Source organism: Nerophis ophidion, linkage group LG09 (genome assembly GCF_033978795.1).
Source record: "Nerophis ophidion isolate RoL-2023_Sa linkage group LG09, RoL_Noph_v1.0, whole genome shotgun sequence".
Lineage (NCBI taxonomy): Eukaryota > Metazoa > Chordata > Actinopteri > Syngnathiformes > Syngnathidae > Nerophis > Nerophis ophidion.
The window spans coordinates 35625999-35653654 of record NC_084619.1 but is presented as its reverse complement, the minus strand read 5'-3'; the positions used below and the strand labels follow the sequence as shown (position 1 = coordinate 35653654).

General features: G+C 41.4%; 1 protein-coding gene across 2 annotated transcripts in view; it reads right to left on the bottom strand.

Annotated features, from left to right (window-relative positions):
* Positions 1–19153: 19153 nt before the first annotated feature.
* LOC133559280 (serine/threonine-protein kinase 32C-like) overlaps positions 19154–27656 on the bottom strand; it is a 237311-nt gene continuing 228808 nt past the window's right edge. For both annotated transcript variants that reach the window (XM_061910889.1, XM_061910888.1), the window contains exon 13: positions 19154–19954. In XM_061910889.1, coding sequence (XP_061766873.1) covers positions 19783–19954 — 172 coding nt within the window. In that variant the 3' untranslated portion in view covers positions 19154–19782. The remainder of the gene's footprint in view (positions 19955–27656) is intronic.

Genomic DNA, 27656 nt, shown 5'->3' with positions numbered 1-27656 from the left:
AGTCGATTGGGAGGGGTATGGGCCTGAGGATAGGTCGTGGATTCCTGCTTCCTACCTTGCCGATCCTTCACTATTGGAGGAGTTCTATCGAGCCAATCCAGGAGCTCTTCAGCGCTTGTCTGGGGCCTCGCATAGGGTGAGGGGCACTGTTGCAGCACATGCGCAGTCCGCTTTTCCCTCTTCTGTAGGTGCACTCTGCAGCTCCTCTGTGAGCGCGTCTGGAGACGCCCACACACATGCTGCGCAGACCACGCCGCCACAGCCGGCGTCCATATTCAATCAGCACAGCCGACGGGGATTACAGACAACCAGATAAAAGGACTCGCTGCTGATCACTCGACGTTGGAACGTCGCTCTGCTCGCAGTAAGCTTCAGGTCTCTGACTTCCCACCAGTAGTATTCCCTGTGACTTGTTTCCTTGTGCCTATTTTTGTTCATCCTCATCTTCCTTCTGCTTCCCAGTCTAGTGCATCATTGCTCATTCCTTTTTCCCTGGACCCGGATTGCCCTCTCGATATTGACACTTTGTTTGGACCTCGGACGCTCTCTCCTGCACCACAAACCCTATGGACATCGGACTTCCCTGTCTCTTCCTTTGGAATTTGGACTCTTTCATTCTACACACTTGACAACACTCCTTAAGGTATTTACAGATATTAATCCCAGCACATAACTCGCATGCATAACACCTAGTAGCACACACATCCCACGTATTCATCAATCACTCAATAAAATATATTGAGTTGTACTTCTGCTGTTGTGCCATCTCCTTCCACCCATATATATATATATATATATATATATATATATATATATATATATATATATATATATATATATATATATATATCAAGAAAACAAACAAAAATAACAACATAAAAAAAAAAAACTAACATTTTGAAATGAGAAACAGATCTGAAGTTGATGTAGACTCCAGAGATTTAAGTGTTGAATATAAAATGTATGTATGCCCTGGCACACCATTATCATTTCATGACCGAAGCAAAACACTTTTTACACTTTTCTACTGAAATAAATACACCTACAACTTATTAAATAAAAACAGAAAAAACTACCAGCAGCGGTAAAGTTTAGATCCATGAAGGAAAGAAGAAAGTGAATAAATGTTTCTAACTGTATACAACCGTTTTCCAAAACACAGTATATAATGTGAGATATAACAGGACAATGCATACGTTTATCATTTGTTTTCAAAACGCTTACAAAAAAGTGGGACCCCAACAATTTACTGTGGGACCCCATTCTTATGACTTTATGGGGTAATTTTGAAAATTCCTAGCGCCAACACTGCTGTCAACAGAGGAGAAAAAATGCTTTATTTAAATAAATATTTTATTTATAAAGCAAGTTCAAGTATCATTGGCAACTTTTCACCGGCCTTGGCACGCATATGTGTCCTCTTTTTAGGATTTCAGAATATGGTCAACCTATTTTACATGCATCCATCCATTTTCTACCGCTTATTCCCTTTGGGATCACGGGGGGCGCTGGTGCCTATCTCAGCTACAATCGGGCGGAAGGCAGCGTACACCCTGGACAAGTCGCCACCTTATCGCAGGGCCAACACAGATAGACAGACAACATTCACACTCACACACTAGGGCCAATTTAGTGTTGCCAATCAACCTATCCCCAGGTGCATGTCTTTGGAAGTGGGAGGAAGCCGGAGTACCCGGAGGGAACCCACGCATTCACGGGGAGGACATGTAAACTCCACACAGAAAGATCACGAGCCCGGGATTGAATCCAGGACCTTTGTATTGTGAGGCAGACGCAGTAACCCCTGTTCACCGTGCTGCCCTGCCTATTTTAGATTAGATGGATTAGATAGTACTTTATTTATTCCGTCAGGAGAGTTCCTTCAGGAAAATTTAAATTTTCAGCACAATCCCATTCAAGTTTAGACAAACATTACAGGGAGACAGAACAGGATCGCTGACGGGTCTGCCGGCTTCCAGCGCCCCTTACAAAAAAGATGAGATACAGGTAAACAAGGAGGGGGAATAGAAGATTAAAACAAAATAAAAAAAATCGGTCTTAGCCTGGGCCCTGGAGAGGAGGTGCAGACTGAGGCCAAGGGAAAAAACAACTCATAGCCATGGTACACATCCCTCTTACATGTGTGTAAGAGGGAAACATCAAACATCAAAGAACACAGAGGACATTAAAGACATTAAAGCAGCAGATACAACCAGACACTTCTACATACTAGCTATGAATAAAAAGTAAAATAAACATATCCACTGTGGTGGCCTCTGCGGTGTTCCACGCCATCGTCCGCTGGGGTGGAGGGAGCATGGCCAGAGACAGGAGCAGACCCAACAAAGCAACCAAGACAGCCGACTCCATTTTCGGCCTATGTCCAGTCCGCATGGATGAGCGAGGATACGTCCAAGGTGACTGAGGTGTCCGACACCTGCTCACCCAGCCAAGACACCGCAAAGCCTCTCCGTCCCAGCGCTCAGTGCTAGCTCCGCAGCCCTGTCCCCATCCGCACCTCTTCCAGTCCCTCCAAACTCTGTAGTCCTGTCCCCTCATCCGCATCTCCTCCAATCCCTCCAAACTCTGCAGTCCTGTCCCCTCATCCGCATCTCCGCCAGTCCCTCCAAACCGACTCCGGTGTGGCAGACACCCAGCAGCTGGTCTCCATGGCCAAAAGGCTCCCGGGAGGCAGATCCAGAAGTCCACAAAAAAAAGCACAACAGAGGTCACGAAAGTGGCACCCCTTGTCACACAGTCCCAAGGGTCCCGGACCAAAAGGCAAAAAAATATAATAAGACATGAAAACAAGAGGGAAACACAAAAGGATGACACAAGAGCACAGAGCTCCTGCCTACAGCAGCCACTACAGCAGCGCCATCTTGGAAAAAAAAAAATATTTTTTACAATGTTTTACAAATTTTACAATGTTCACAAAATTTATACACAGCCGATTTTGAACAATCAACTTTTTTCTAACATTACGCGATGATTTACCTTCTTGAAGAACTTTGACAATACTCTATACTTTTTTCAATTGACATCTCTCGTGTTGAAACCATGATTCAAGACAATCCACCTGGTGCAACAGCTTTCCAAGGTGGGAACATTTATTTTGAACATATTTAATCTAATCCAAGTGCAAGTTTTATAAATGAAGATTTATAGGGTGATTCCATTTTTTTTTTAATCAAAATTAAGTGATGCCATATATTTGTCTCTCTGCTTAATCTAGACATGAAACCATTACTGACAATGTTTTTTCTGTATTTCATTTAGTGTTTCTTAAGACCAGAACGTTGCCGTTTGAAAAGACTATAGTTTTGGGTCATGCCTGTTGTCTTTTTTCTTCAAAATGAATCAACTAAATCAGCGGGCGGCAACCTTTACCACTCAAAGAGCCATTTGGACCCGTTTCACAAAATAAAGAAAATAATGGGAGCCACGAGACTCTTGAAATTTATAATGAAATAACACTGTATACAACGTTTTTTTGCTTTGTGCTACAGTATGTATAAACCAGGGATCTCACACACGTGGCCCGCAATTAAATATGAAGATTTGATATTAGTGCAGCCAGTGAGTTTTATATGAATGCCAATTATTAGCATCACGCATGCAATTCCTCCCGATTTGTCTGGGTGACTCGTGGGTTTCAAAGTGACTAAACAGTACCTTCGGACGTCTGCGGAGTTATACCCAATCAACAAATATAAGGGCGTGCTACGATAGCAATGTCTTTAGTGACCTCCACAAATTGTACAATTGCATACCAGTAAGGTCACATGTTGTATGTGGCTTCTGCAGACGCACACATGCGACTGCAAGGCATTCTTGTTCAACAGCCACACAGGTCAAACTGAGGGTGCCAGTGTAAACAACTTTAACACTGTTACAAATATGCGCCACACTGTGAACCCACACCAAACAAGAATGACAAATACATTTCGGGAAAACATCCGCACTGTAACACAACAGTGCGTCGGTTGAGGTGGGCAGGGTTGGGGGGGGCGGGGTTTGGTACTAGCGGGGTGTATAATGTAGCCTGGAAGAGTTAGGGTGTCATGGGATTCTGGGTATTTGTTATGTTGTGTTTATGTTGTGTTACAGTGCGGGTGTTTTCCCGAAATGTGTTTGTCATTTTTGTTTGGTGTGGGTTCACAGTATGGCGCATATTAGTAAGAGTGTTAAAGCTGTTTATATCACAACCCTCAGTGTAACCTGCATGGCTGTTGAACAAGTATGCATTGCAATCGCTTGAAGATTGTAGTAGAAGTTTCACACAATACGTGAACGGCCGGCACGCACATAGAGTTGCGTAGCAGCGAGCACAACTACATGTATTTGAAGATGTTATGGGTATTGCCATCACAGCCCGCCCTCAATGTTGCTGTCCGAGTGAAAATCGCAGTATGCAAACCTCAGACAATTTAAGGGAAAGTCACTGAGGTCAGAAATCTCCCGGTAAATTCGGGAAGGTAAGGCAAGTTTACAGATGAGCCACACCAGAGCGATCAAAGAGCCGCGAGTTGCTGACACCTGAACTAAATGAACAAGACAGGGGATTCCATATTTTTAACAGGCGTTGTATAGCAGCTGTCGTACTGGTCTGTTGCTGTTTAGCAACCATTGCTTGGCACTCTCATAAGGGAACAACGGATCAATCCATACATTGATAGTGTTGATACAGTGATATTTTTATTTTCCCAAAATCTTATTTTGTTAATGTTTACAAACTCAGGGAATAATTCCCTAGGGGACAGGAGAACTTTTAGGGTAAAAAGTATTTAAAGGCCTACTGAAATGAGATTTTAAACGGGGATAGCAGGTCATACTTGATCATTTAGCAATATTGCCATATTTTTGCTGAAACGATTTAGTAGAGAACATCGACGATAAAGTTCACAACTTTTGGTCGATAATAAAAAAGCCTTGCCTTTACCGGAAGTAACAGACGATGATGTCACCCGTGTGATGGCTCCTCACATCCTCACATTGTTTATAATGGGAGCCTCCAACAAAAACAGTTATTCGGACCGAGAAAATGAAAATTTCCCCATTAATTTGAGCGAGGATGTAAGATTCATGGCTGAGGATGGTGAGAGTGAAGGACTAGAAAAAAAAAATAAAGTTAAAAAAAAAAAAGCTATTGCATTGTGAGCGATTCAGATGTTTTTAGACACATTTACTAGGATAATTCTGGGAAATCCCTTATCTTTCTATTGTGTTGCTAGTGGTTTAGTGACATTATATAGTACCTGATAGTCGGAGGGGTGTGTCCACGGGTGCCTTGACGCCAGTCTCTGAGGGAATTAGTCACGGCAGCAGCAGCACGACAGAAGTTCCACTGATCTCCGGTAAGAGGCTACTTTTTACCACAATTTTCTCACCGAAACCTGCCGGTTGACAAGTGTTCGGGATCCATGTTCGCTTGACCGCTCTGATCCATAGTAAAGCTTCACCTCCGGGAATTTTAAACAAGGAAACACTGTGTGTTTGTGTGGCTAAAGGCTAAAGCTTCCCAACTCCATCTTTCTACTTTGACTTCTCCATTATTAATTGAACAAATTGCAAAAGATTCAGCAACACAGATTTCCAAAATACTGTTCAATTGTGCGATGAGAAGAGACGCTAGTTGTGCTGCGCTATGTCCCCTCTAACTCGAGACGTAACGCACACGCGTCATCATTCCGCGACGTTTTCAACAAGAAACTCTGCGGGAAATTTAAAATTGTAATTTAGTAAACTAAACTGGCCGTATTGGCATGTGTTGCAATGTTAATATTTCATCATTGATATATAAACTATCAGACTGCGTGGTCGGTAGTAGTGGGTTTCAGTAGGCCTTTAAATGAGTAGTAGGCAGTAGTTTTGGCTTTTGCTTAATTAGTGTCTATGGTTAATTTTGTTTTGATCAAACATGGAAGTGTAATAAACAAAAAAATGGATTTGGTTAAATAGGTGTTAATATCCAACTGTCAAAAATCACTCACCATAGAACAATTTTAAATTACAGTTAATGCATGTGATTGGTATTGGACAATTTCAAAAATGGATGATCGGTATCGCAATAAGCAGCATAAAAGCCTGATGGGAACAATCTGTCAGGTTCAAAGGATTGACATTTATATACTGCTCAAAAACAGTCATGTGAGAATAACATTTTGAACCTGCCTTTTACAATAATTGGAATCCAGAATAGTTAGGAACCAGAATCGTAATCGTCCAAAACCAAAGTTGAGATTTTGTTACACCTTGTGGTTCCTGGTTTGTCTACACAAGAAACACATGTTTTGATTACGTAGTTAACTTGAATCACATTTCATTGGTGAAAATGAAAAATATCAGCCACAGTTGCGAGGCCACACCAGATCTGTGAGGATTGGTTGAATTTGTATGAACTTGCTGCGATCGCAACATTGCAAATATCTGGAATGTCTCATTTGTATATTCGACTCCTTGAAGAGACAAAAAAACCCAAAGGCCACCTTCTGGGAAGGAGTTTTATTTCTTTATGAAAGCAGTAAAGCAGCATGTTTTGAACACACAAGCAGTTCCATTCAGTTTACAATACACCAAACTCCTCATAACAATCCTGTTGCATAAATGATGATCACACGGAAGAAAGGAGTTACATCGATTGCATCGTCTACATCTCCATCTTAACAGGACACCGAGTTTTCAAACTCTAATAAACACGTCTATACTTCTGCATACCTTGAAGGCATCGACCGGAATAGGAAACATGCTTTGCTGGTCAAAAACGCTTAAGAGCATCCAAAACATTAACACATAAAATTAAACGCATTAGCAAGCAATGTCCAATCAAGACTAAACCTTCCTTTTAAACAACAGCAAATTAACATTGGAAGCTACAAATCAACAGTCAAAATCTGTTATTAATAACTATCATCATGCACACATCCACCACCGGCTCATATTGATTTAGATCGGTGTGTGGATCACTTTTATTGAATGTGAGCACTACTTTATTCCACTCACCCAGCAAGTGAATAGGCCTTGGTATAATGTACTTCTTTAAAGCAGCAATATGTAATAGCACAACCCCATCAAACATTTTTTAATCTACCCCAACTTTTAATAACTGTGATAGAACCTCTCTAATTGCTGGGATCAACTACACTAGGTGGACCAGCCAGGACAGCTCTAACCATGTTGTAACGGTGCAGCTTGGACTTAAGGTTTTGCCTATCACTCATAGTCCTTTATTGGGGACAAGAACATTGGGCTTTTTTTTTTTTTTTTTTTAATGTGATTTCTAAATTTGAAAAAAAATAAAAAAATCAAGACGGCTAGCAATGTAGCTAATGGGATAGATCTATTCTGCCTATTAATCCCCATTACGTGACCTATAAATTAACCAAGTATTATTAAAATTGTTATTAAAACACCAAGGAAGTATTTTTAGTAACACCATGTACTCTCTACAGAGGTAATCAAGCTAGTGCAGCTCTTGATCTACTGAGCTGCTGCATCCTCAGAGTTCTTTAAAGTGCTAGAATATAAATCATGCCATACAATTTTATATTAGAACTTTGTGGTCATAAGCCGAGAAGCTGGTCAACTTTGACATTCAACTTACCGTATTTCCTTGAATTGCCACAGGACATATAGTATGCGCCTGCCTTGAATTACTGCCGGGTCAAACTCGGAGGAGGCTGATTTCAATACCGGTAATTTGAAATCGCATAAAAGGAAGAAGATTAAGAGCTATTCAGTAGGATGTAAGGTCCAAGCTTACATCACACTCAAATTTTTACTGCATACCTTTGGTAAGTGCCGGCGTGAGAAGAGGTTTTAAAATAAATAGCGCATGCTTACTTTTACCGCATGCCTTTGGTAAGCGCAGGAGTGAGAAGAGGTTTTAAATTAATTAGCGCCCCGGCGGCTAGTCAAGGAAATGCGGTAAACCTGAAGACATTGCTAGCAACACCTAAACGATGCTTGTTTGCTTCGAGAATTTTTTTTAACCTGAGGAGTGAGGATTTTGTTGAATTTATCATCCAAACGAGGGACACACGTCTTGTGCTGAAATATATAACCATTCCATCAGTTGGTAGCCTAGTGAGAGTGGATACAGTACAGTAAGTGATTGTTTTGTAATGTTCATCGTTTTTATTTCTTGTTTAACACTTAGCACAACTTCTGCATGTTGTGTAGTGTTTCACTAATGCTGGATTTGCTTATCACACAGCTTCTAAAACTTGTTGCCTACCCTCCTTTTTATATTCAGGCTCAAAAATACAATGTTCTGGATCATCCATTTGTCCCAAAGTAGTGGTCATTGGTTCTCATGAAGTCTGCCATGACTAGTGGAAGTTATTGGAACTAACGAACGTTGTGATACGCTCTGTGAAATCAATGCCGGAAAATACATAGGCTTAAACTCGGCATGAATGTGCCTGGTACTACATTACATATAAACATACATACAGCATGTACACTACATACGTCAATGGAGGTTTTAGGATGTTTTTAAAGCGCTTTAAAGGTGGAATTGATCAAATCCCCATTACCTACATTGTTAGCTGACTCTTGCTAGCAGTTTCACTCATTAGAATACATTTGGAAGAAAAATACACGTGTTCTTGTTTCACATCAGGATTGTGGATAGGCAACATTTAAAAAAAAAAAGTGCAATTCCCCTTTCAACCTAAGTAATCAGTAAATGTTAATACCACAATGTGAAACCTTAATGCATTTACATTTTCCTCCTTGAGCAAACAAACTGGAACATGAGAAGTATCGGGCCATTACTGGAACGCCAGGCGGTAAACCATTTCATACAACAATATCATGCCATTTATATAACACATTTTATCACACCCGTGTACAGAAAAATGTTCAAAAAGAGTCACGCAGGCCAGTTGCACTCATATTAGAATTGAGTCAATGATGGAGAGCAGTGAGGTACGCTGTCGTCGTTAGCTTGTGCATGCACCGATCAAACTCCAGGCTTTGGCATCAACAAGCTTATACGAGAAATGCACATGCAAACATGATTGACAAAAATAAAAAAGAAAGAGTTTTGCGAGATGCTACTATTTAGTTATTTGTTTGGATATTAACATATGTTAAACAGTTCAATATTCTGAGTAACATTTAAAAAAAAATACAGTCGCCCCTCGCTTCTAATACTGCGGCTCCACAACATGGCAAATAAAAAAAAACACATTTATTTTAAAGCATATTCTACATGTTTCTGGCCTAGCTTATACATATTTGATCTTATATAGCATATTAGCTAATGTCGCTAGCTTGATTATAGTATGATAGCATGTACAAATATGCATGAAAACACTGCAATCACACTTGACGGTTTAGTGAGTATGAATAGTTTTAGTTAAATTGTAAAACTTATATATGTTGCTTGGAGGGATGAATGTAGAAACCATATGAGTAGAAACGCTATTGACAAGTAGTAGACAGAACATAACTTATACTTCCGATTCAAGGCACAAAAAATAAGTAAATACTGTACCAACTCGCAGCAACTGCAGTGAGTAAACTTGTCCAAAAGATGGCGCCATAGTACAAACATTAACACACCTTTCCAAACTATGTGTTGGTATTACCACTATGTAAGTTTGGTGTATACAAAACATTATTGCCGTTAGCAAATATATATCCAGTGACGGGCAAGCTACTTGGAAAATGTAGTAAGCTAAGCTCCAAGTTACCCAGAGACTACAAGCTACAGTACAAGCTACATGTTTAAAAGTAACTTGCTACATTAAAGTGCCATTAAACAGTATTTATATCTATATATTAATGTAACTGAGAATGTAAAAATGGACCCAATAAGGGTCCATTGCTATTAACTATTTGTCATTTAGCTGGGAACACCCGACAACTACCTCTAAAGGTCCCCGTACCCCACTGCATGTATTTTAGTCAGTCTGCCTTTTCTTTGGCCCACGCCTCTAATGTTGTCCATTTTCTTTACCAACAGTAAAATACAGCATCCATCTATATCTTGACAAAAAAAAAATCAAAGACGTGTGTGTTGCTTGGGACCAGTTAGTAATGGTTATGTGCAGTAAAACTTTTCATGAACTTATCACACCTTAATGTGTGTTTCTAAATTTGTGTTGGACGCCTTACACGAATAGAACAATTGGGATTTTGGTTTACAGAGTAAACAACCAAAAACTAAGGTTTTGGGCATTGTTTTCTCTAAACGCATAGATTTATATAAATTAAGACAAGAACACACATTATTGTGGGTTTCCTGCACGTCATTTTCATCACTTAAGGAACAATCTAATCTGCGGGAGGAAATTCCTCTGTCATTTTCAAGTGTTTCTATTATTTTGAGTGGTCAGCTTGAAGCGTCCCTCTGTCTCTGACTCCTTCGTCGTCTTGTGACATAAGTGTGTGACTTTTATGATTTATCTTACTAGTTTCGATGACCCACCTTATTTTTCCTCTGATTGGCCAGTCCGTAACCTTAACCAATAGTGACTCATCATATGAACACCAATAGATCATCATGGCTTTTCTTCATATGTATTGTTCTCCATCCAGTCACTGGATTTTGTCTACGTATTTTTTTGGCCTGGATTTGCAGTCCATTTTCTCTCTTTGCAGCTTGTAGCTTTGATGTAAGCTACCTCGCTGCAGAGGTCTAAAAGTAGCTAAGCTAGAGGAAAAGCTACTCGTTAAAAAAGTAGCTAAGTTACCGCCAAGCTACTGGAAAATGTAGTTACGCTACGGAGCTTAGTTAAATACGTAGCTTGTTACTGCCATCACCGTAAAGCCCAGGGTTCAAAGCTTGGGAAAAAAGTAGCGGCTCATAGTCCGTAAAATATGATAATTACCCAGGATGTGACAAAGTATTGTAGTGTCTGGGCGACGGCTAATATAATGACAATTGGAGGATCGTAGAGTGAAGTGACAGAACACACTCATGACTACCACATTTGGTTCAACGAGAATGAAGGTGACTATATGGGTGTTTTTTTTAATGTTTTAAGGCATTTAGTAATGTTTGAAAAAAAAATCTTTTCATAAGGTCATAAGTATTTTTTATGCTTTCACTATAAAAAATGTTTATGTATTGATACATTTCTTACCTTGCGGACATGTGTTTATCCAAGTCATGTTCAGTACCAAATAACCGCGATAAAAAAACGAGGGACGACTGTATGTTGAAGAAGAAAGGTGCCTAGCTTAGCTTAGCTTAGTTTAGCAATAGCTGCCTTGCTCCCCTTCACATTTAAGACTCCACGTTTGTCAGGCCTTCTCTTAGGTTATTTTATTAGTTAAATAAACTGTTCCAATTGTGGGTAACACACTTTAAAAAAACAACAACAACAACAATATAAACATAAAAGAAGAATGGTAATTAGGTTAGCATAAGTTGCCTCCATTGTAGCTCCCTTACCAGTTTAAGACTCCATGTTCCTCATGGCCGTTGTAGCTAGGAGATGCTCTGCGCTTTTATTTCTGGAATGCGTCACGTGACGCACATGTACTGAATTGCTTTGGCACACTTGTAACACTGCCACAAAATACTACAGTGGCCCTAGAGGGTAAAAAAGGTCTGACAGTATTTTACTCGAAAGCCACATTAGACGCCGGCTTTCAGAGGACTGTTACAATCCACTGTTAAAAAGTAATAATTACTTGCTATAATGTCATAAGTCATGTTTTAACTGCCTGTAGACGACTTATTTAAAAAAAAAAGGGCTTACCATTCCTAACATTTTTGTGTTTAAATTATGCTAATGCCTTACAGGTCGGAGGATTCGCTCAGCTGTTTTGAACGTCATTAACTCCCCTCCGTCACCTGAGGTTTTTTTTACAAATTGGCAATTTGATCGTATCTGGAATATGCTATACAGAGAAGAAAAATATACATTCACTTAGAAATGGTTATGCAAATGGTAGAAAAGCTTTGGCATATTTTGCCGACAAGTTGTGCCTGCACACTTGGAGCGAAGAGCAGAACGAAGCAACACGAAGGATTGACTTCACATGCCTCTCTCTCTCTCTGTTTTTTTTTTTTTTGAAAAGTTTAACGTCCAGTTCCACATAAAACTGTGGTAAAGTTACCTACAATGAATGCTATTTACAGTCTTAATATTATAATGGATATTAAGGTGGACCTTTGCTACATGATCCCTTGTGGTTAAACTGAAACTAATGGTGCCACCTTAAATATCTCTACTGCAATATTGGACTAATGCATTTTTAATGACCAACCCAGGAATAAACTCCACACAAAGGTGATCTCCTACCAGAGTAAAAATTACTTTTGATATTTATTACCAAGAGTAAAGGGACGGCGTGGCCCAGTGGTAGAGTGGCCGTGCGCAACACGACGGTTCGTGGTTCAATCCCCACCTAGTACCAACCTCGTCACCTCCTTTGTGTCCTGAGCAAGACAATTCACCCTTGCTCCTGATGGGTGCTGTTTAGCGCCTTGCATGGCAGCTCCCTCCATCAGTGTGTGAATGTGTGTGTGAATGGGTAAATGGGGAAGTAGTGTCAAAGCGCTTTGAGTACCTTGAAGGTATTAAAGCGCTATACAAGTACAACCCATTTATCATTTAATTTATTTAGCTCACCTTAAATCAGAGCATACAGCGGGTGGACCATTCCATTAAAACAGTGCCATTTGTGTCTGCCGAAAATAAAACGCATAAATACACAATAAAATAAGTGCAATCTTATATATATATATATATATATATATATATATATATATATATATATATATATATATATATATATAATTTTTTATATATATATAATTTTTTTTATACAAAATAAAAAAATTATATATATAAATATATATATAATTTTTTTTGGTTTGGCCGGGTCTCACCCCCCCGCTGGACTGTGGAGAAGACTGCGACTTATAGTCCGAAAAATACGAAGTATATATATATATATATATATATATATATATATATATATATATATTTAACAAAGCGCCCTGCCCATTAACTTATTGGCTCTGAAATAAAATGGAAACATCCTTAAATGATGTAAAAATAGCATTTGATGCTTTTCACCTTTTTTTTTTTATTTGAATGAAATATAATAATTCAAATCTTTCAGAGATGTTACAATTTGTTAAAAATATAAACAACTTATTAAGAAATTCTCACTTTATTCGTCACTCTTTCACACATTACCTCCTCTGAAAACGTAAATATTTTCAAAGTCACATGGTCCAACGGATGTTGCCTTATTCAAAACTTACTGCAGGATATTAGAAGGACAAAAGTGCAACTCTCTCAGTCGTCTAACCTAAATTATGTGTTTGATGTTTGTTTGTTTTTTAAATATAATTTTGTGCACAATAACTATACAGTGGAACCTTGATTTATGAACCCCTCATTATACAAACTTTTGGATTTCAAACCGCAGTCCGAAAAAAGATATGCTTTGTTGCACGAACCTTGTCTCAGTGTACAAAAGTTCACCCGTGGTGGGCCCTGCAGAGCTGCCATTCAAAATGGCTATGCGTGCTCATTCAGTCAGAAGAAGAGTGCTGTTTTTAGCTACTGTGCTACTTTGTGTGCTTTTTGGTGTTTGTCCAAAGAATGCAATGGGCAAGCAATGTGTGGTTTGAAACATTCAGGAAATATCCACAGCGTTGTCACCACTGCCGCGCACATCGCCCCTTCGCAGGCATTGTAGCGACCTGGCTGTTAAAGTTAAAGTTAAAGTTAAAGTGCCCATGATTGTCACACACACAAGGAGTTTTGTGTTCAAAATGTGAGTGCACCACTGCAAATAAGGACAGTTCAGCTTGTTTTTGTTGTTTTGGCTTTGTTAAAAAATAGAAACATAAACAACCCCCTTCTTATTATTGTTTGGTACACAGTATTGTAAAGAGCTATATATTGAGTTCAAAGTGTACAAACATTTACAAAAATATGGCTTGAACCCATTATTCATGTTTACATAGTTTTTTTTATGGAGAAATTTGCTCCAATATAAAACCTTTCTATTTACAAACCCTGTTCAAGAACCAATTAAGTTCAATAATCGAGGTTCCAGTGTATATATGTATATAGCTATATTTCATGTATTCGATAATTCTATGCTTTAAAAATTCTATTACCTCAACAAAAAACAACCACATTTTATTTCTAATGTGTGCACTGGAAAAAAGAACAAATTATTAGATTTTAGGGAAAAATATTAAAAACTAGTGAAATTAATGAGCTCAATGGACAGATAATTGGGGGAAATTTATGACTATAAGCATGCAGTGTACATGCGGTAAAGTCTGCAAGAACATCCACGGTCTAAAGATCCACCGAGCGAGGATGAAGTGCCCGTTGGGAGAAGAAGCAACACATCGCACAGGTGTCCAACCTGGTGAGACGCAGGAGGAGCCAGGCCCGGAGTCACCCCATAGTGCCCGGAACCTCCAAGTGTTGGAAACTAATCCCTTGAGCATCGAATCTGACAGGAGGGGGATCAAATGGCCAGCAGCTAGCATGACCTCAGTTCGATGACTATGTCGACCAAATTCTGGAGGCAACGGTAAAGGGAGAGGCTGACGGGAAGCTACAAGCTATGACAATAATCATTGTCAGTATCGTAGCTGAACGATTGGGCGAGGAGGAGAAGAAAAGCTCCGGAGCAACGTACTCAAAGAGCTGTGAGGATCTATAACATCAGGAAGGAGATGAAAGCACTGAAGTCCCAATACAGGGAGGGCGGAGACGAGGAACGCATTGGCCTGGCCCAGCTAATGTGCATCCTACGGAATGAGATCAGGGTTCTTCGCCGGGCTGAGTGGCATCGGAGGCGACGCCGTGAGAGGGGGCGCAAGCGTGCTGCCTTTATCTCCAACCCCTTCAAGTTCACTAAGGATTTGTTGGGGCAGAAGCGGAGTGGTAAACTTGTCTCCTCGCAGGCAGACATAGACCAACATCTGAAGCAGATGTACAGTGACCCCGCAAGAGAGCAGCAGTTGGGAGAGTGTAACATCCTCATAGACCCCCCTGAACCGGAGGTGCAGTTTAACATGTCAGAACTGCAGCTAAAGGAAGTCAGGGAGGTTGTCCGCAGAGCAAGGGCAAGCTCTGCTTCAGGACCGAGTGGCACTTCATACAAAGTGTATAAGAACTGTCCCAAACTCCTGCTGCGTCAGTGGAAAATCCTGCGAGTCTTCTGGAGAAGAGGGAGGATCCCAGAACAATGGAGAGTAGCTGAAGGGGGTGTGGATCCCGAAAGAGGAAAACTCCACCCAGCTAGACCAGTTCCGCATCATCTCCCTGCTGTGTGTTGAGGCAAAGATCTTCTTCAGCACTGTTTCCAAACGGCTGTGTACCTACCTGGGTCAGAACACCTACATCGACACATCTGTCCAGAAGGGCGGCATTTCAGGAATGCCAGGCTATCTGGAGCATACCGGTGTGGTGACACAGCTTATTCGAGAGGCAAGAGACAACAAGGCCAACCTGTCAGTGCTCTGGCTTGACCTGGCAAATGCATTCGGCTCCATTCAACACAAGCTGGTTCAGCGCACATTGACAAAACATCATGTCCCCAGCAGATGTAGAGACCTCATTGCTGATTACTACACCAATTTCAGGATGAAGGTCTTTTCAGGAGCAATAGCATCTCGTTGGCACAAGGTGGAGATCGGTATCATCACAGGGTGCACTCTCTCTGTGAAACTATTCTCCCTGGCCATGAACATGCTCACCAAGTCTGCTGAGCCAGAGTGCAGAGGGCCTCTATCGAAATCCGGACAACGGCAACCACCCATCAGGACGTTCATGGATGACCTCACTGTCATGACAGAATCAGTCCCAGGCTGCCGGTGGATTCTGAGGGGACTCGAAAAGGTGATGGAGTGGGCCCGGATGCGTTTCAAACCAGCCAAATCAAGGTCTATGGTGCTGAGGAAAGGGAAGGTGGAAGACAAGTTCCGGTTTAACATCACAAGTACAGCCATTCCTACCATCACAGAGAAGCCAGTCAAGAGCTTGGGCAAGGTTTTCGACAGCTCTCTGAGAGATACCACATCTATCCAGTTGACCTGCACTGAGTTGGATGGCTGGCTAAAATCCGTGGACAAGTCAGGCCTACCTGGAAAGTTCAAAGCCTGGGTTCACCAACTTGGCATTCTTCCCAGGATCCTGTGGCTCCTCCTTTCTATGCAGTCCCCATCTCAACAGTGGAGACCTTAGAAAGGAGGGTCAGTAGCCACCTCCGGAGATGGCTGGGATTACCAAAGAGCCTGAGCAGCCTCGCACTCTACGGGAACACCAACAAACTGCAACTGCCCTTCAAATCTTTGGAGGAAGAGTTCAAGGTAGCAAGAGCCAGAGAAGTGGTTCAGCACAGGGACTCACGAGATCCGAAGGTGGCTAAAGCAGGGATCCAAGTGAGGACTGGTAGGAAGTGGAGGGCGGAGGATGCAGTTCAAGAGGCAGAGGCAAGGCTGCGTCAAAGAAGCTTGGTGGGATTGGTCACTCGACGCAGAGCTGGGCCAGGCTCCTTTCCAGTTCCCCAATTGAAAACCAGTGGGAAGGAAGGGCGCCGCCCTGTTCAGGAGGAGGTGAGAGCTGCAGTGGAAGAAATAACAACTTGCAAGGCAGTGGGATTGAAGCAACAGGGAGAATGCGGTTGAGAGGAAAGTGACCTGGGCCGAGCTGTGGAAAGCTGAGCTTCACCGCAATAAATTCCTCATCCAGGCAGTGTATGATGTGCTTCCAAACCCATCAAACCTGAACACATGGGGCATAGCAGAGACACCAGCATGCCCATTGTGTTCCAAGCGAGGAACCCTGGAACACATCCTCTGCTGCTGCACCAGGGCACTTGGAGATGGACAGTACCGCTGGAAGCATGACCAAGTCCCTAAGACCATTGCTGTAGCCATCAGCGCAGGACTTGTATGGGAGAAGCAGTTCCGACCCTCCAAGAAAATCATCGCCTTTGTCAGACCTGGGGAGCAGCCAACCCCTGCCAGAAGAACATCTGCGGGCATCCTAACCTCTGCAAGAGACTGGCAGCTGTTGGTGGACCTTGAACATCAGCTGAAGTTCCTCAGCCACATTGCAGTCACCACCCTGCGACCAGACATTGTCCTCGTGTCTGAGTCCACCAAGCAGGTAGTGCTGCTGGAGCTGACCGTCCCATGGGAAGACCGCCTGGAAGAAGCTTTTGAGAGGAAGCTCTCCAAGTACGTGGGACTGGTCAGTGACTGTCAGCAGGCTGGTTGGAGAGAGAGGTGTCTCCCAGTTGAGGTTGGATGCAGGGGTTTTGCAGCCCGCTCCCTGACCAGAGCCTTCAGCATTTTGGGCATCGAGGGAGAGAGAAAAAGGAGAGCCATCCGCAGTACCACCGATGCGGCAGAGAGGGCCTCAAGATGGCTGTGGCTCAAAAGAGGAGAGTCATGGTAGCTAGCTAGCCATTTGGACACAAGCTGGGGTCTGATCAGTCCCGGCTGGGTCACCTAGAGGGGGGTGTATGATGTTGAAAGACCCGAAACACCCGATGATTCCAGGCACAACACTGAAGATGAGTCCAGAGGCATCAGTAGATGTATGTACACAGCAGTTTGATAAAATCCAACACCAAGAACAGACATTTGAAAGGCAATTTAAAACAAATAAAGAATAGTGAACAACAGGCTGAATAAGTGTACGTTATATGACGCATAAATAACCAACTGAGAAGGTGCCTGGTATGTTAACGTAACATATTATGGTAAGAGTCATTCAAATAACTATAACATATAGAACATGCTATACGTTTACCAAACAATCTGTCACTCCTAATCGATAAATCCCATGAAATCTTCTTCCTCGATGTCGCTTTTAAACAACTCTGCCAACTCCAAAGGTATGCGCCACTTCCTCTTGTCGTTTTCTGTTGCATATTTCACTACGTCCAGCTTGTAATCTGCAGTACATGATTTCCTTTTCGGTGCAATTTTTGTTCAGCCCTTCTCAGTTTTTATAAGTTACCGGCAACGATGAAATGATCAATTTTGATAGCTACGGCAGTAGCACACAGCAGTTAGCGTTCCATGACCCACAATGCACTTCAGCCATGACCCTCCCCCGCTGAATTCTTATTGGTTGACGTGTATGTGACGATTGCTGACATTTTCTACGTCTCTTCCGCGAATGATATAAATAATATTATTTGACATTTTATGGTAATGTGTTAATAATTTCACACATAAGTCGCTCCAGAGTATATGTCGCACCCGATGGGACTTCGAAAAAGTTGACTCTGATAAAAAAACTGCGACTTATAGTCCGAAAAATACGGTAAGTATTTTATTCTGAAAAGAATGATTACTAAATTAAAGTTAAAGTGCCAATGATTGTCACACACACATGGTGTGGCGAAATTTGTCCTCTGCATTTGACCCATCATCCTTGATCACCCCCTGGGAGGTGAGGGGAGCAGTGGGCAGCAGCGGTGCCGCGCCCGGGAATAATTTTTGGGTGATTTAACCCCCGATTCCAACCCTTAATGCTGAATGCCAAGCAGGGAGGTAATGGGTCCCATTTTTATAGTCTTTGGTATGACTCGGCCGGGGTTTGAACTCACGACCTACCGATCTCAGGGCGGACACTCTAAACACTAGGACACTGAGTAGGTAGTAGAATCTTTAAACAAACTTTTCTATGTGAGGAAAACAAAATATCTTATTTTATTTAACTTTGAACTTATTTATGGTTATTTTGTCAATTTTAACATTTTTAAACTAATTATAGAACAAATACTCATGCTAAAATAAAAATTAGTCAATGACTAAAAATAAGTAAGGTATAATAACTCTTAAAAGGGGGGACATTTTTAGAAATACAATTTTAAATCTGGGCAAGTGGCAAATATTTTGCAGGTTTTATTTATAAAGCATATTTAATATTTTGGTCACTGTAACATTACAAACAGTTTGAACAGTAACACTGTGTTTGAATATGGTAAAATGAAACTACTTAAATAATGAATTGAATCCTTAGTGTACCACTAGCAATACAGGTACCACAGTTTGAGAATCACTGTATTAGAGGATTTAAAAATTTGAAATAAGTTTATTTGAAAGCAAATGGCACTAGTTCAATGGAATTGCCACAGTATGGAAATACTGCATATTTATGATGGTACATACACAGTTAAAATAAAACGTTCATCAATGCACTACTTTATTTCATAAATTATAGTGGGCTAATTGTTGGAATATTGGTGATACTGTGGTTTGCAGGTGTTGCATTTGAGCACACAAAACCACACAATTGCTGAATTGTGACACACGTGACATAAGAGAGGCTGAGAGGAGTGAAGTGGAGACAGGCAAAATTGTAAAACTGCCTGCGTGCGCTGAATTATTCAGTTATCCCAGCATGATTTTGAAGTGGAAGAGATAGGATGCCTTCCCCGCTAAAACCACCAAATATCATGAACAGCTATTGTTCAGGATGTCATCAACTTTTGTGGAGTGGTCCGCTTAACCTCCGAGTGGGTGATACTTTGTTTGTCATGCCAGGTGAAGCGTTGCATAGAAGTAAGAGCGTAATGAAGAGCAGACAAGGAGGTGGAGAATCCACTTCATTTTTGCCTTACCGGGAATGGTGCTACTGAAAAAATCATAATAATTGGGTCCTGCAGTGCGGCAGCTGCCCCCCGCAACCCCTCCAGCCCGCAACCCCTCCCCCCGCTGTGTTTTCCTCTCCTTGTGGCTACTGCTAAGTGGAGAGGAGAGAATGTATGACAGGCATGGCACAGAGAGACCTTCATCCTGCACCGTGAGCTGATGTGCTGCTAGCAGCTGCCAGGGGAGGAGCACACCGAGCCGCACATGCTTAATTTTGAAGAGGACTCGGGCTCCACCTCAGGCTCTGGCTCGTCCGTGCCTCCAGCCTCCGCATCTCCATCTCCACCGGTGTCATCACACCGACTCTCACAATGTCCCTCCTCTTGACTCCTTTTCAACCTGAAAGCAAAAAATAATAACCACAATGAGTATACTCCAGTCTCCACAAATACATAAACTTACAGTGCATCCGGAAAGTATTCACAGCGTTTCATTTTTCCCACATTTTGTTATTTTTCAGCCTTATTCCGAAATGCAAAAAAAGTGTTTATTTTATTTGGAAAGTGCATGAAAACATAAAGTACAATATATCACATGTACATAAGTCTTTGTTCGATACTTTGTTGATGCTCCTTTGGCAGGAGTTACAGCCTCGAGTCTTTTTGAATACGATGCCACAAGCTTGGCACACCTACAGTGGGGCAAAAAAGTATTTAGTCAGCCACCGATTGTGCAAGTTCTCCCACTTAAAATGATGACAGAGGTCTGTAATTTTCATCATAGGTACACTTCAACTGTGAGAGACAGAATGTGAAAAAAAAAATCCAGGAATTCACACTGTAGGAATTTCAAATAATTTATTTGTAAATTATGGTGGAAAATAAGTATTTGGTCAACCATTCAAAACTCTCACTGATGGAAGGAGGTTTTGGCTCAAAATCTCACGATACATGGCCCCATTCATTATTTCCTTAACACAGATCAATCGTCCTGTCCCCTTAGCAGAAAAACAGCCCCAACGCATGATGTTTCCACCCCCATGCTTCACAGTAGGTATGGTGTTCTTGGGATGCAACTCAGTATTCTTCTTCCTCCAAACACGAGGAGTTGAGTTTATACCAAAATGGATACATGGATGATACAGCAGAGGATTGGGAGAATGCCATGTGTTCAGATGAAACCAAAATAGAACTTTTTGTTATAAAGTCAACTCGTCGTGTTTGGAGGAAGAAGAATACTGAGTTGCATCCCAAGAACACCATACCTACTGTGAAGCATGGGGCTGGAAACATCATGCTTTGGGGCTGTTTTTCTGCTAAGGGGACAGGACGATTGATCCGTGTTAAGGAAAGAATGAATGGGGCCATGTATCGTGAGATTTTGAGCCAAAACCTCCTTCCATCAGTGAGACCTCTTAATGGTTGTCCAAATACTTATTTCCCACCATAATTTACAAATAAACTCTTTAAAATTCATACAATGTGAATTCCTGGATTTTTTTTTCACATTGTCTCTCACAGTTGAAGTGTACCTATGATGAAAATTACAGACCTCTGTCATCATTTTAAGTGGGAGAACTCGCACAATCGGTGGCTGACTAAATACTTTTTTGCCCCACTGTATCTTTGGGCAGTTTGTTCTATTCCTTTATGCAGCACCTCTCAAGCTCCATCAGGTTGGATGAGAAGCGTTTAGGTTTCATCCAGGATGTTTCTTTACATTGCTGCGTTTATCTTTCCCTCAATCTCCAAGTTCCTACTACTGAAAAACATCCCAACAACATAATGCTGCCACCACCATGCTTTTCTGTAGAGATGGTATATCCATCCATCCATTTTCTACCACTTATTCCCTTTTGGGGTCGCGGGGGGCGCTGCCGCCTATCTCAGCTACAGTCGGGCTACAGTCGGGCGGAAGGCGGGGTACACCCTGTACAAGTCGCCACCTCATCGCAGGGCCAACACAGATAGACAGACAACATTCACACTCACATTCACACACTAGGGCCAATTTAGTGTTGCCAATCAACTTATCCCCAGGTGCATGTCTTTGGAGGTGGGAGGAAGCCGGAGTACCCGGAGGGAACCCACGCATTCACGGGGAGAACATGCAAACTCCACACAGAAAGATCCCGAGGCTGGATTTGAACCCAGGACTGCAGGACCTTCGTATTGTGAGGCAGACGCACTAACCCCTCTCCCACCGTGAAGCCAGAGAGATGGTATAGGCTTGGTCAAATATAATGCCTGGCATTCATGTCAAAGAGTTGAATATTTGTCTCATCAGACCAGATAATGTTTTTCCTCATGGTCAGAGACTAAACTTTTTACTAGGAAATGGCTTCTGTCTGGTTACTCTATCATGCAGGCCTGATAGGTGGTTTGCTGCAGACATGGTTGTCCTTCTGGAAGGTTCTTCTCTCTCTACAGAGGAATGCTGTAGCTCTGACCGAGTGACCATTGGTTTCTTGGTCACCTTCCTAAGATGAATGCAGATTCGAATAAGGCTGTAACATTAAAACATGGGCACTCTGAATACTTTCAGTATGCACTGTACATTGAATGAAAGGATTTATGCATGCTCATCCCTTCAGCAGAGTATAAATAGAACTCATCACTAATTGCAGCATTAGGTCAAATCATTTCTGCTAAAGAAGGATTTCAGCAAAGCTGGCTCAGTAATAAATGAGGCAATAATTTAAAGAGGCACTAAATTAAAAGATAGGGTGTCAACTAATAATGAATGAACCTCAAAGTCTGCATAATGAACTATTCAAATATTCCATGTCCAATGAGAGTTGAAATAAAACCTCTTCTTTAAAGCTATCTCATTTTCCATTTTATGAGAAATTCTTATTAGCTTTTGTTTCATACAGTAAACTATGTTACAGTTGTTTTGATAATTACTAGTAGTGTCAAATGATTATTATTTAATCAGATCAATCACACTTTGTGATTACCTGTAGTCAGAATTAATCACAGTGAACTATTTGCTTTCATAATTTAAATTTACCTTAAAAACACCACAAACCTTTGCACAAATGCAATTTTGTCAGAATGACATACACAAAATATAAAAAAATGTTTTAAAATCAAGTATACATTATTTATTTGCTTAAAATGTGTTAACAGTATTATCTACATTCCCAACAGTGTGCATTTTGAAAACACAGAGCACACAAGTCTGAGTGTCCTCACTGATCTGTGTATGCATTGACTTGATCACTGACCATATGATAATTTAAGGACCGCATTTAAGATAAAGGAGCATGCACACACAAAATAAATTGCTTGATTAAGCTGCAACTCCATATGAATGATGCAATAATTGTTTGTTATTAATCACATAAATCAATTCATTATTTTTCACAGCCCAAATAATGACATAATGCATGTCCATCCATCCATTCTCTACCGCTTACTCCCTTTGGGGAATATGCGGGCAGAAGGCGGAGTACACCCTGGACAAGTCGCCACCTCATCGCAGGGCCAACACAGATAGACAGACAACATTCACACTCACATTCACACACTAGGGCCAATTTAGTGTTGCCAATCAACCTATCCCCAGGTGCATGTCTTTGGAAGTGGGAGGAAGCCGGAGTACCCGGAGGGAACCCACGCATTCACGGGGAAGACATGCAAACTCCACACAGAAAGATCCCGAGCCAGGGATTGAACCCTGACTGCTCAGGACCTTCGTATTGTGAGGCAGACGCACTAAACCCTCTCCCACTGTGAAGCCTATGTAATGTATGTGTGTGACTCAATAAGAACAGACAATATGTGCTATTATGAGGCAGGACCATTTCTTTGATGTTTGACCGATAAAAAAAACTGGACATACTATAATATTTTCCATAATTTTACCCGTTTAATGTGTTCTGACATGGCTGCTGGGACGTCATTACCACGACACACACTGCCTGCAGAGCAGACCTGACACCCGGAACCTCCTGTAGGCAATCCGTGTCATGCTAGCTGGCTGCAGCATAACTAAAATGTGCATGATTTCTCACGTTGCAAGGATGCACACAATGTCATCATAAACGATACCATTTGACAACTGTGAAGCCAGTTATTGATGGGGCACTATCATGTTTATTTCGGAGGCTTTTCGACCCAACTGGGGCACAATATATAGCCTCCTTGTATACAGTAAATACTCTCAATCTCATGGTTTTATAAAGGGTAAAACTTAATTCTTCTCCTTTTGGCCGAAACACTAGGGATGATACTCGAAACCGGTTTTCCCGGTTGTTCGATAAAAAAATAACCGAGTCCTCGAACTCGAATCCCTTTTTGAAAACCGATACCCGTTATCGAGACCACTATAGTAAAGAAAAAGAGTTGGTTCTTTATTCGAGTCACTAGGAACGAATCCTATTCCGACAAGAAATGCCCCGTTTGACATCACAAGAAAAGACGTCACGTAGCTCAGTCATTAGACGCAGATAGGAAAAGCAGCAAAAATGGACCGGAAAAAGCGCTCTAAGGCATGGCTTCATTTCACAAAAAAAAACAAGGAAGCAGCTATATGCAATTATTGCCAGGCTTTGCTCTCGTGTAAGGGGGGGAGCACAACAAGCATGTTGAATCATGTGCAGGCTGCACATCACCTGAAAGTTCGAGAACCGTGTCGCGTCTTCGACACGTGGAGGAGCAGCGGCAGAGAACTGTTAACTGTTGCCGGTTAATTTCCATATCTGCTCACTTGTAGTCACGTTACCTCTTATGTCAACCAGGACAGCAGTAGTGTTAGCTAGACTAACATTACCTAAGCATAGTCGGCGGCTAACGATAACGTATTTATTTTCAGTTTTGTGCCCAAGGGACTGATTTTATTTAACACTATATTATTATTTATACACGTATAGTGATCACAGAGACAGGTTGTTTTTGTGTTACTGTAAATATTTGTATTTCTGAAAAATCCCACTTAATAGCTCCATCCTATCTTGCCGATTGTATTGTACCATATGTCCCGGCATGAAATCTGCGTTCAAAAGACTCCGGCTTATTAGTGATTCCTAAAGCCCAAAAAAAGTCTGCGGGCTATAGAGCGTTTTCCGTTCGGGCTCCAGTACTCTGGAATGCCCTCCCGGTAACAGTTCGAGATGCTACCCCAGTAGAAGCATTTAAGTCTCACCTTAAAACTAATTTGTATACTCTAGCCTTTAAATAGACCTCCTTTTTAGATCAGTTGATCTGCCGCTTCTTTTCTTTTTCTCCTCTGTCCCCCCCTCCCTTGTGGAGGGGGTCCGGTCCGATGACCATGGATGAAGTACTGGCTGTCCAGAGTCGAGACCCAGGATGGACCGCTCGTCGGGACCCAGGATGGACCGCTCGCCTGTGTATCGGTTGGGGACATCTCTACGCTGCTGATCCGCCTCCACTTGGGATGGTTTCCTGTGGACAGGACTCTCGCTGCTGTCTTGGATCCGCTTTGAACTGAACTCTCGCGGCTGTGTTGGAGCCACTATGGATTGAACTTTCACAGTTCATGTTAGACCTGCTCGACACCCATTGCTTTTGGTCCCCTAGAGGGGGGGGGGGGGGGGGTTGCCCACATTTGAGGTCCTCTCCAAGGTTTCTCATAGTCATCATTGTCACTGGCGACCCACTGGGTGTGAATTCTCCCTGTCCTTATGTGGGTTCTTCCGAGGATGTCGTAGTCGTAATGGTTTGTACAGTCCTTTGAGACATTTGTGATTTAGGGCTATATAAATAAACATTGATTGATTGATTGAATATACTTTGTGTAACAACAGTCAATATTTATTTATTATTATTTTTTTTTTTAGGAGGGTAACAGTCAATATTTATTTTTTTATTACATTACATTTTTTTCTTATATGATATAAGTGAGCTTTTGTTAAACCAAATATTGTGTGTTTTTTTCCATATACAACAACCTATCTGGACTTGATAAGAGAATTGATAAGGAATCGGTTCGATAAGAGGATTCGATAATAGGCTCGAACTCGCTAATTCCTTATCAAACATCATCCTACGAAACACTCAGATTAAACAGCCTCTCCCCTGACCACACCTACTCTGTTGCAATGTGTCAGGGATCGGCTCTAGCTGAGCTCAGCATGAAGACACGCCCTTCTTAACCGCTTACGTGCTCATGGTTATTAGCAAACTGTGAAGAAAAATGGATTTAACTGGAGGAATATTGAAGAATGCTGTATCAAAAATCTGTCTGGGAGTTAAGTCTTTAGCTCCCCTGAAAACAAACAAATCTTACCCTTGCTGCCTTACTGCGGTTCAGATACAGTGCTACTGTATCTGAACCGCAATACACAATACACAATACACAATTCTCACATTTGGAAAAAAAAACTTTTCAGGCAGCCATTTTTTTAAGTAGTAAAGTGAATTATATCATGTACAATTTTCTCATATGATTGGTAGTAGCATGGATTTGTATTTGGTCACAGAATCCTTTAGAGCAGTGGTTCTCAACCTGTTATCAGTGACGTACCCCCTGTGAACATTTTTTTAATTCAAGTACCCCCTAAACAGAGCAAAGCATTTTTGGTTGAAAAAAAAAGAAATGAAGTAAAATACAGCACTATGTCATCAGTTTCTGACTTATTAAATTGTATAAAAGTGCAAAATACTGCTCCTTTGTAGTGGTCTTTCTTGAACTATTTGAAAAGAAAATATAAAAATAACAAAAAACTTTTTGAAAAATAAAAGAGTGATTCAATTATAAATAAAGATTTCTACACATAAAAGTAATCATCAACTTAAAGTGCCCTCTTTGGGGATTGTAATAGAGATCCATCTGGATTTATGAACTTAATTCTAAACATTTCTTAACTAAAATATAAATCTCTAACATCAATATTTATGGAACATGTCTACAAAAAATCTAGCTGTCAACACTGAATATTGCATTGTTGTATTTCTTTTCACAGTTTATGAACTTACATTCATATTTAGTTGAAGTATTATTCAATAAAAATATTTATAAAGGTTTTTTAATGTGTTGCTATTCTTTTTAAATATTTTCAAAAAAAATCTCACGTACCCCTTGGCATACCTTCAACAAGTACCCCCAGGGTTACACGACCCCCCATTTGAGAACCACTGCTTTAGAGGATTATTCTACAGAGGTCAACAGTGCACAAGTCCAGCACAAGCGCTCCAGGGAGGGGGCTTTAACCCCAGGACATTGGGGAATTTAAAAGACAGCAGCAGTTGGATTTTAGGAGGAAGTGCAAACACAACAACGACATTTGATAAGAGCCCCCCGGTAGGAGTAGAGATCAGTGCTTGGAGGTCAACCGACTCTATTGAGCAAAGTGACAACGGCCAGGTGTAGTCTGCATTTGTACAGACCACCTGAGTGTTGTCCAAATTGGCTGGCCCCAAGGCTAGAGTTACAAAGAGTGGGGGTCTTTAAGCAAAATGTATTTATGGATAGTTGTCCCGAGAGGACATCAGAAAAAATTCGGCCCACTTCTTCTCAGGGAAATTGCAGTTCCTGTTTGAGGCTCGCTGAAACAAATAAAGCTTTTTGTTCGACGATTCCTCTTGGTGTCTCCTTGGCTCATCACCCATCACACCATTACTTTGAATTGATTATCGGGGACCTCACCTTAAACAAGTTGAAAAACTTATTCGGGTGTTACCATTTAGTGGTCAATCGTACGGAATATTTACTTTATTGTGCAATCTACTAATAAAAGTCTCAATCAATCAAAACAAAACTGTCAAATTTACAGCAGTAGCAAAGTTACTGCTGCGCACTTGGCAAGTTGACATTAAGAAGTCCAGGTATGGCCAAGAGTTAAAAGTTGTGATTTAAAGGAATTCAAAATATCTAGTGGAAATCTCGAGAAGTTTTCGCCCCTGATTGTGCACAACTTAATGATATGACACCTCAAGAAACTTTTTGTAAGTTCAAATACATCACATGGCAGCACATCGGAAGAGGGGTTAGTGACGATGCCTCACAATAAGAAGGTCCTGGGTTTTATCCCCGAGCTTGGGGTCTTTCTGTGTGGAGTTTGCATGTTCTCCCCGTGACTGTGTGGGTTCTCTTGGGACACTCCGGCTTCCTCCCACCTCCAAAGACATGCACCTGG